This window comes from Martes martes (assembly GCF_963455335.1).
Source record: "Martes martes genome assembly, chromosome: 9".
Lineage (NCBI taxonomy): Eukaryota > Metazoa > Chordata > Mammalia > Carnivora > Mustelidae > Martes > Martes martes.
Genome location: NC_137896.1, coordinates 118,217,363 through 118,227,502, shown reverse-complemented (window position 1 = coordinate 118,227,502; position 10,140 = coordinate 118,217,363). Strand labels below are relative to the sequence as shown.

At 55.3% G+C, this 10,140-nt stretch overlaps 1 protein-coding gene across 1 annotated transcript in view; it reads right to left on the bottom strand.

Annotated features, from left to right (window-relative positions):
• Nucleotides 1-579: 579 nt before the first annotated feature.
• The window catches only part of DPYSL5 (dihydropyrimidinase like 5), a gene marked incomplete at its 5' end in the record, with an annotated part of 52,835 nt that continues 43,274 nt past the window's right edge, over nucleotides 580-10,140 (bottom strand). The window contains 2 exons of the mRNA XM_080814390.1: nucleotides 580-3,616; nucleotides 5,382-5,550. Of these exons, the coding sequence (XP_080670516.1) occupies nucleotides 3,531-3,616; nucleotides 5,382-5,550 (255 nt within the window). The 3' untranslated portion in view covers nucleotides 580-3,530. The remainder of the gene's footprint in view (nucleotides 3,617-5,381; nucleotides 5,551-10,140) is intronic.

Genomic DNA, 10,140 nt, shown 5'->3' with positions numbered 1-10,140 from the left:
GAAGGGGTTGGAGGGTCCAGTATACCAATCCAAAACGGGGGGGGGGGGGTGGTTCTGGAGAACCAGAGAGCAGACTGAAGGTCCTGCAAAGATACACTGGCCTTGCGACAGCCCTCTGTCCTGCGATCTTGGGAGCCCACAGCTCCATCGGCAAGAGTTCCACTGTGTGAAGAGGGGTCTATGGGTTTCCAAAATGGTAGCCAAGAGCAGAGAGCCAAGGGTAAGTGCGGAAAGCCCCGTTCCCCCCCACCTTTTGTAAGTAATGCTTTCCCCCAGTTACCCCTGTTTCCGTTAACTCAGCAACCTTGTCCTGGTTATCTGACCCTAAAAGCCTGGGTTTTGCTCCCACCAGGAGGAGGACTAAGCCCTGAGTGCTGGGCACAGAGGCTCCCACCTCTCAGCTGTTTTTCTCTGCAGACTCCACTCTGACCTCCCCGTGAGAGGCTACCTGCCACCCAGCACGAGTGAAGAACCAAAGCTGAGTTTTTTTAGCAACCGAAGCCTCGCCTCTGGGATGGGGAGGACGGCCCCCTGCCAGACTCCCTCTTCTTGGAAGAAACACAACCGAGACCAAGTGAGAAGTAGCTACAGTTTAATACAAACCTGCACCAGAACACAATGTGTCGGGCTGTTTTGTCTTTGCCTCAAACAGGTGGCCAAAGCACAGGACCATGTGTCGTCTTGGGGTTGACACGGTCGTAGCACCATGACATTTACAGAGTGAGAAGTCACTTGGGTGCTGGAGGCCCCGACCCGACCCCAGGCCGTGCCTGCCGCCCGGGCAGCTGGAGGGGTTTGGGTTTTCGCGTGCTTCTGTGGTTTCTGGGTGAGTACTGGAAAAGCCCTCCTCATGGCATTGGCTTGACAGAGACCTACTGTGGACTCCTAGCACTACACACACGCACACACACGCACACACGGGAGCACAATTTTCTGGTAACTTAATCCCACAAACCTAGAGAGCAGCTAAGGCAAGAACAACAGTATTTATTCAGCAAGTACAAGACCAGTTTGAGAGCTGCATTCAGTGCAACCAAAGACCCTTGGCATTCCAACCAGGAGCAGTGGGGCCGCGGATGGAGCTCGCTGGAGCTCTGCACGGGGGCAAGGAGTGGGGCTGCGGAGGGGAGGGGGCTGACCGTTCCTTTGGTCCCTTGAACCTCCTTCTGATTTTCATCTAGAAGCTCCTGGGCAAGGGCGGGGTCTGTGGAAGGATTGGGGGTATATGTGTGTGTGTTGGGGGGGTAAGATGAGCTGGAAGGCTTATGGGGGACCGCTCCGAGATGCGGTCTCCCAGAGCCATCCCATGGACCATGCATCACTCGGGCGGAGGCACTCAGAGAAGGTAAAGCTTTCTTAGCCCAAGCAAGGATGCTGTGCCCGCTGGCTGCCACCACTGCTCGGCTCTTTGGCATCTGCCCAAGGCCCATGACCCAGCAAAGGGCTGGGATGAAGATGATGTGCATTGTACCAAGGGTTCAGTGTCACGGTTTCCTAGGCCCAGATCCCTACCTACTGTCCCCGTGGTTGCCACCCACCCCACGAGTGCCTTTGTTGCCTCTGCTGCCTGGGGTACCATCTCTGTCCGTTCAGCTCCTAAGTGAGAAAGATGAGCAAGAAGGGAGGATGTGGCGGCAGCGCAAGCCATGTGGCAAGCCCCCAACATTTAACAGTTTCTGGCTCTGACTGAACAGGCATTAGCGGGTTTATAAGAAGGGTCGATCTACCTGTGCAAAACAAAGCAGAATGCCTACCAAGGGAGTAAGTCTTCTGGATGGTTACATTCCCAGGTGGGATCTACAAGAGACGCCACCCCACTCCTCCTTTCCACAGCTGGGGCAGACAGCCAAGCTCTTAAGGGTCGGCATGGACACTCGTGGGGTCAGAAGGCCTGAACTTTCTGGGCCTCATCTGTGAAATGGGGAGAACACATGCTCTGCAGTCGTGCAGGGCACTGGAGAGCTCGTATACGGAAGTGCTTTGAAAGCATGTGAAGCCGTGAAGAAATGGGCAGGGTAGACCACCAGCCCGAGGCCCCAGCGCAAGCCTGGGGTGCGCAAAGTGAATGTGCAACATGAAATCACCTCCCTGACCGGAGGGCGACGCTTAAGAAGGGCGGGTGGCTGGGATGCCCCCCCCCATCCACTTGGGGTGGATGGAGATCACCCAGCCTCTAGCGTTTCCTTGGAAACCTCCCCACGCTTCCGAGGCAGGGAGAGCCCAACCAGAGGTGGGAGGAGATGGAGGCCAGGAGCAGGGGACAGGGAGGTGCGGACCCCAGGAGGCCACAGCACCCGTGCAGCAATGTGGGTTTTCGGCCTGGCATCCTTCCCTGGCATCTAGCCCGCTCACTCCTGAGTCCCGCTCTCCCTCTCTTAGCAGGCATGAGGCCTCTTGCCAATCACACGGGAGGAGCGGCTGGGCCTTGGTCCAGCAGGGGAAGTTTACAGGAAACAGGGGGTTTGGGGGTGTGAGTGCTGGGAGTGGCTGGAGCCAGAGATGGGAAGGCTGACTCTTGCTCCCGGAGATCCCCAGGCCTGGAGTACCAGGCGCTGCCTCGGAATGTAGGAAACTACCCCAGGAGGGGAGGGGACAGGAGGAGAGCCTGGGACAGGACCTCGGCAGCCTGGAAGATTCCAGATGGGGGAGAAGAAGGGCCTGTGAGTCCAGCACCTCACCCCGCTCCTGGTCTGTGCCCTAGGCTGTCTGGTCGGTGTCGAGTGCAGCGTCTCTTAGGTCCACATCTACTCCTGTTTCTATGCTATGCTAGTGACACGAAGCACCGTTATTGTTCACAGGGTGCACAAACAAGTCAAACCAAACCACTGCGCAAACCAAACGTGCAAAACAAAATCATGTACACGCGCCTGGCACCAGCCCCGTGCCCCGCCCAGCGAGCCCCTCGGGGCCCGTGCCCCCCCACCCGAGGCTGGGGTGGGAGGAGGAAGAAGCTGGCCAAGGGTGCAGTGTCCCTGCCACACCCACACAGGGGCCAGCAGCAGAGTCAGGAGAAACAGGACACCCTGGGCATGGCTGGGAAGCCAACACCTGTCTGACTTGGGAGAAGTGACCACAAGGCCTCCTTAGGGGGAGGGGGTCCTTTTCCTCCAACACACATCTGCTAAAGTGCTCCGGACAGCTGGCGGTGGGCCAGGGGGCGGGGCACTCAAGGCTGGGCTTTCCCAAGGCCAGCAGGTGGAGGCGGGTGTGAGAGGAGGGGCTGGGCCGGGCTCTATGCATTGGGCTCTGTGCATAGTGTGGGTTTGCTGGGCCCCCAAAAGCCTGCCGGGGCCAAGGCAGGAAAGGACTGCAGCGGGAGGAACACATCTCAAAGTGCCTGTTAGGGGTTGGCTCGAAGCACAGTGAATCACGTGTCAGACATGGGGAGGGGGCCCCCCCCCCGGGTCCCGTGGCCCCCCTCAGGTGGTGCGCCACCCAGCCCAGCCTCTCCTGCCCCCTGCAGCCGTGGCCGGAGGGTGTGCGGGCTGGTGGCAGCGGTGCGTCCTCACTTGGGGGGCTGGTCAGTGCCTTTACCAAATGCCGCTTGACCTGCCTCCAGGGGGAGCGAGGATCCGAGCCGAAGCTCGCTTTGGAACATGGTCATCGATTTGAGAACCTGCGGGGAAGGACACAGAGGGTGAGCTTGGGGGGGGCTCTCGTCTGGGCTGTAAAGGCACAGCCACCATATAGCGGGGGGAGCTGGTAAGCCCTCCGTGGGTGTGATCTAACTGAACCCTCAGAGGAGGAAATCGAGGCTCAGGGAAGTCGAGTGGCTTGCCCAGGGTTGCAGAATGTGTCAGCGGTAGAGCCTGGATTTCAACCCGGGTCCTTCTGCTTCAGGGCCTCTGTGCTGAACTGCCCTACTATGATCTGGCCTGGGCACGTGGGCTCTCGTGGTGCACACAGACCACAGACCACGAATCAGCCCATCAGCAAGTGGACCTTTGCAGATGCGCCTTGCTGAGTAAGACGGGGAGAAGGCTGGGCATTCCATTGTTCTGGAAAACCAAAGAACCACACCCCAAAGGCCCAGCATCTTGAAATCCCAAGACTTAGAAAAAGAGGCTTGGTGTCTCGGGGAGGGAGTGGGACATTCTTCAATCCAGCCCATCCAGAACAGACAAGGTTGGGAGGAAGGAAGGTGGGAGGACGCCTGCTATTTGCTGAGTCTGAGAGGAGTGGTGCCCTGAGATGTGCTGGGAGCAGAAGCCACCGGCCAGCGGGCCTACAGCTCTGGGCGCCCTGAGGCTTCCCACGGGGCTGGCTGCTGCTGGAAGGGCCACGCCCAGGCAGCCATGGGAACGGATGGCTCCCGGGACGGCACTCTACACTGCAGATACAGTTCTGACTCCCAGCACACGTCTTGTCACTGGTGCAAGCAGCCGTGGCCCTCAGGGTGGGCAACGAGACTGGCTCTGAGGACGGAGAGGACCCCCCTCCCCCAGACTACAAGGTCCTCAGAACAGGAAGCATATGTCCTTTGACCCGAGCTGCCCCCAGCACATGGGGGGCACAGAGAAGCTCAGCGGGCAGTCCCGCTCCCTGGGTACCCCTTGGCCCCTTGTATTAGGACAGCCTATAGGCGCCGATAAATGCCACACCCTGTGTGGAAAGTTCTGGATCATGCTCCTTTCACTGTTCAGGCCCCAGTGTGGCCCTCGCAGAGTGATGCCAGGCCTCCACCTGGTCTGGTTCCGAAGGCCGCTCAGCGTGTTTGAGGAGAGTCCCCCCACCTTCAAGCGGGGCTCCCAGCGTCCATCAGAGCTGCCCACAGGACCAGGCCACGTCACAGCCTAGCTTGTTCCCCAGTGTGTGTGTGTGGGGGGCACTACCGTTTTTTGTGGCAATGACCCCCCACCTTTCACTACCGCAGAGCTCCTGGGATAAACAAAGTCCCAGAGCACAGACACACCCCATATATCAAATGTGACATTACATATATTAAAATTACTGGCAGAAAAGAAGGTGCTGGGGTGCAAACACGGGGCTGAGGTGAGGGAGGAAAGGGAATAAGGGAAACACGTCTTTCAGAGGCTGTGGGGAGCAGGGATGGGAATGGAGAGAATGCAGTGGGGGTGCAGAGCCCTCAAGAGGTTTCAAGGGAAAAAGAAACCCATCTGGACTTAGAAGCCATGGAGAGAGCACCCGATCAGCCGTGGCCTCTTGGGGTGGCTGGTGCCCAGGGACCCGGAGAACCCTCCCACCCTTCCTAATGTTGGTGTGTCTGGACTGCGGGACATGGCACTCATCTCTAGACAAGGGGTGGGGGGAGAAGATGGAGAGGAGAAGCTGCTGAGCGCCCCTGCCTGGGCGGGTCTCTGCTCCCGCTACCCCACTGGGGGAGAGACACAGGTCCCTGGCAGAGCGGCCCCTGTTCTTACCAGAGAGGCTGAAGCTGGATTCATGAAGGTCTCTCATGCCCCCGTGTCGGGTAACAGGCCGGGTGGGAGTGTCCGCGAGGGGCGTTCCCATCTCCTTCTTCCCAGGATGCACCACAACGGCGACATCTCCCAGGTAGGGAGTACGGTCCACTCCCTTAACCTTTAAGGTCTAGTGAAGGATGGAGAAGGAGAGAATGTGGAAAAAGGACACCATCAGAGCCCGGATGCCAGGGCCACCAGAGCCCCCTCCACAGCTGAGAGGAGGCTGGATGTCGCCACTCTGCTCAGGGTCCAGATGACAGGCTGTGACGAAAATGCCCTACATCTGGAGCTCAGGGAGTGATGGACTCTCTTACCTCCTCAACAATGTGTGTGTGTGTGTGAGAGCACATGCGTGCATGCTTGCACACGGGCCCCCTGCCTGCTCCCTCTCAGTGTTGGTAGGGTAACAGGGTAGCAGGCAGATTTCTGGCGTACCGCCCTCGCCTGGAGCAATGCTATCCCCTCAACGGCCAGGCTCTCAAGAGGCCATGCCTTTTACCATGCCTTTTGTGGGGAACGAAGCAAAATAAAGCTGATTTGGAGATGAGACACCCCCCGCCCCCCGCCCCAACGACAATACTGGTCGGTTTCGTACTCACAAAGGCAGTCACGCTAAGAGCCAGACAGTACGGGCTCCAATCCCAGCTTTGCTACGTGGAAGCTCTGAGACCTTATGCAAGTTACCTAATCTCTGTGTTTGTTTCCTTATTTGTCAAATTAGGATGATGACAACACCTGTTACATATAGAACTGTTATGCGGTTAAATGGATTAATACACACAGAGCTCTCGGAACTGCTCTGGCCCCATGCAAGGGACATAAAGGACCAGCAGCCCTAATTATGGCAGACGTCCTTTCCGTGCGGTTGTTCACGTTAAAAGGTGCTACTGTGAGGAGGACCGAGGGAGTTGGAGTGTGCACACAGGGTCTGAAGCAACACTGTAGATGGTCTACATCCCAGGCACCCACCAGGGACACAACCTCCACCTCCTTGCTGCTGGCTACTTACTGGAAATCTTGTTGAAACATACAGGGAATTTCCTGAAGGAACTTCAGCCCACGTATGTATTCACTTTGGCATCCTGGCTTTGGAGGCTAGGCTGGGGGAGGGGCAGGGAAGGGGGGGAAGGGTGGCAGCTCGGGCTAGCTGAATCCTGAGTGAGTGACCCTGGCAGGCTACACCCTGGCTTCTGGCAGCCCCCTCGGTGCGGGCTGCACACCCAACCCTCATCCGGAGATGCATTTTTCTCCCTGGAGGCCCAAGCTCTTTAGGAGCCCATCATTTGGGAAAAGGAGATTTTTTGTTGGTTTTCTTTTTCTGCATGCATGCATTCTTTTACAGAAAGGCTGTGACAACAGGCAACAGAACAGGCTTTCACTTGGGAACCTTACATTGTCATTGTAATAAGTGCTTCAGATAAAGAGACTCCGGGGTTGAATTTACATCAGTTCTGGAAGCTGGCACTCCTCCAAGGCCCCTGGCCTAAGGATGGGAATGCTGTGAACTGGTGTTAATCTTACGACTTTGTGAGCTTGGCTTTTAGAGGGCCTTACAATACTTCCTCTGCCCTCTGCTGACCCTATTTCCTGACTAAAATATCCTTTTTGGAAAGACCACAAAACTGTCATCAGATATTCTCCCCCTCCCCCGCCCCAAATTGCAACATAATTCATCAACTATGAAACTTGTCATTTTAAAGTATTCAGGGGTGCGTGGGTGGCTCAGTCAGTTAAGTGTCCAACTCTTGATTTCAGCTCAGGTCCTGATCTCCGGGGTCATGAGAGAGAGCCCCATGTCGGGCTCGTTGCTCAACACTGAGTCTGCCTGTGATTCTCTCCCAATCTCTCTCTGACTCCCCCCGCCCTCACACATACTCTCTCTCTTCCTCAAAAATAAATAAATAAATAAATAAATAAATAAACAAAGTAGACAATTCAGTGGTGTTTCGGTAGTGTATATTCCCAACATTGGGGCGCCGCCACAACCATCTCATTCCCAAACATTTTCATCACCCTACAAGCAATCCCACACCCCCTCCCCACCCCTCAGCCCTGAGTAACCACTGATAAGATTTTCTGGCTATGGATTTCCTTCTTCTGGATATTTCCTATAAATGGAATCCTAAAATATGTGGTCTTCCGTGACTCGATCCTTTCACTTAGCATCAGGTTTTTAAGGCTTCGGTATGTAGGGTGGACTATTTGTTAGTACTGTTTCCTGTTCTGGCTCAGGAACACGGATGGATATACCTCATTCTGTTTATCCACTCAACAGCTGATGGGACATTTGAGCTGTATCCACTTCCTGGGCTCTACAAATAAAAATTCATGTAGATATATATTTTTACTTCCCTTGAGGATATACCCAGGAGTAGAACTGCTGGCTTATTTGGTAACTCTAATATCTAGCTTTTGGGGAACTGCCAGTCTGTTTCCAAAGTGGCTGCACCATTTTACATTCCCGCCAGCAATGGAAAAGCGTTCTAGTTTCTCCACGGCCTGACCAACACTTTATTGTCCAGTTTCCTTCTTAAAATGACAGCCACCCTTTGTCAGACATTCCGGGGTATGAGTGCCTCCGTCCTCCTGCTCTTGGCCGGTACACTCTCCAGAGGCTGGCTGAGGCCTCTGCCATTATCCACATCCGAGGAGCAGAATGGAGATGGGACCATTCACCTCCTGACAGACCCCGAGTTTGCTTTTGGACTGAACGCTGTGATAACTGAGGTCACTCTTACTTCATCGAGACTGGGAAGGAGTCAGGCAATGGTGAAACCTCGAAGGCCTGCTAGCCAGCCAATCAAGAGGAACTCAGAGGTCACAGACATGCTCTTGGGCCTTCAGGAACCTGGAACTTCCGGTTTGCTGGATCACTTAAAATTCTGTCTGGAAATCAGGGGCGCCTGGCTGGCTCGGTCAATGGAACATGTGACTCTTAATCTTGGGGATGTGAGTTTGAGCCCCACGTGGGGTGCAGAGGTTACTTAAATAAATAAAACTAAAGAAAAAGAGAAAAACACACACAAAACTTCTATCTGATAATCAAAGATGGGGGATGGAAACTTGCACTACCCTGCTCTGTTCGGCATTTCCCTTGTCCCCTCACACACAACCCTCCCAGCCCATGAGGGCAGCACCATAGTTTGTGAAGGAAAGCTGTGGTTTTGTGAATGAACTTGTACAGACAGCCTCTACTGAATAACAAAGTCTTGGTGAGGGCCCTGAGAGTTCGGGAAGGCCTCCTGGCCTCCCATCCCACCTGGTGGAACCTTCCTTCCAGGGCTAGGGCCTCTCGGGCCAGCCAGAGGAGTGGGTGTCCAAGGGAACAGCTGGGAGGGCACAGGCTGCAGCAGCTGCTCCTGGAAGCCTTCGGGTGGTTCCAGGAAGGAATGAGAGGGGAGCAAGGAGGGGAGGCCTGAGGCACCGAGTAAAGAAGCTTGGCTTTTGCATAAAGGACTAGAGAACCAAGAGACTAAGAAAGTTTGGCTGAAGGGGAGAGGTCATACGATCATTTCATGGCAAGTGTGCCAAGCCCCAGGCGGCTCTTCAAAGGCCTGTTCCTGAGACACTACGGAGCAGATTTCTAGAATAGTCACATGGCAGCCGAGTCTATTTCTCAGTCAGGGTCCTTCATACCCCTGGTCCCCGCTGGAAGCCAGAGCTGATGATGAGTGGAGAGCACGGGGCCTGTGAGTAGGAAGCTGATGCTGGTCTGGGACAGTGACCACAATGTGGGGGGGCAGGGTGGGGGTGGGGAGGTCACCTGGAAGGGTCCAGAAAAGGCACCCCCACCAGCGGCTACTTAGGGCCTCTGGCTGAAAAACACACAGACCATTTCACTGGGTCTCACCCCTGCACAGACCAGCAGCTGACGGACAAGGCTGAGCTGGGCAGTTTACCAGAAATCTACAGGGAACCACCTTCAGAACACACAGTGAGCACCTGCTGTGTACAGAAGACTGCGATGTACTGGGTAAAAAGAACAGAACAGGAGAAGCTGGGTGAGGAAATTAAAAAAAAAAAAAAAATCACCATCTTTCAAGTGTGCCATGATTCCAACCCCGGCATGCCAGAGTTTAGGCAGGAGAGCTGCTAGAACCTCAGTCGTGAGAGAACGCTCGCCCTATCTAGACAGTAGCCTCTGAGGCCACACTAATGCTGCCTTAGGCCACAGGAAGGGGAGAGGAAATCCCATGATGCTTTCAGCTGTCACAGTGTCAGAGCTGTTCTCTCCTGATGATCTGTGATCTCCGCCCAGAGGCCAGACCTGCTTCCCAGAACCTGGAGCGGTCAGCAAGAATTTGGGCCAGATTCTTCAGGCCAGCTCTCAAACATAAGGCTGGACAGTCAACCCTTGAGCAATCAGAGTACAGCCAGTCTTCCTTAGGGTGACTGTGTCTACTCAGAGGACAGAACCCCTGGGGACGAGGAGAAGCCCAAAATTTTGGTGAACAGGGTGTTTATGGACTCCAAGGACTGGGTGGGACCTTTGAGATATGAACAATTCCAGACCTGGCCTGACCATTAGCAGTGTTGGTGGGGCGGGGGGGCGGAGGTTTCAGGGAAAGAGCAACTCCAGTAACCCAGGCCAAGCCAGGAATCCCATCGGAGGATGGGCAAGAATTGTCCAGACGCTAGATGTTGGGGACATCTGTGAGCACCTTGTAGTAAGTACTCCCTTAGCTCCAGGGGAATTAGCGACTGTGCTCTTTCCATT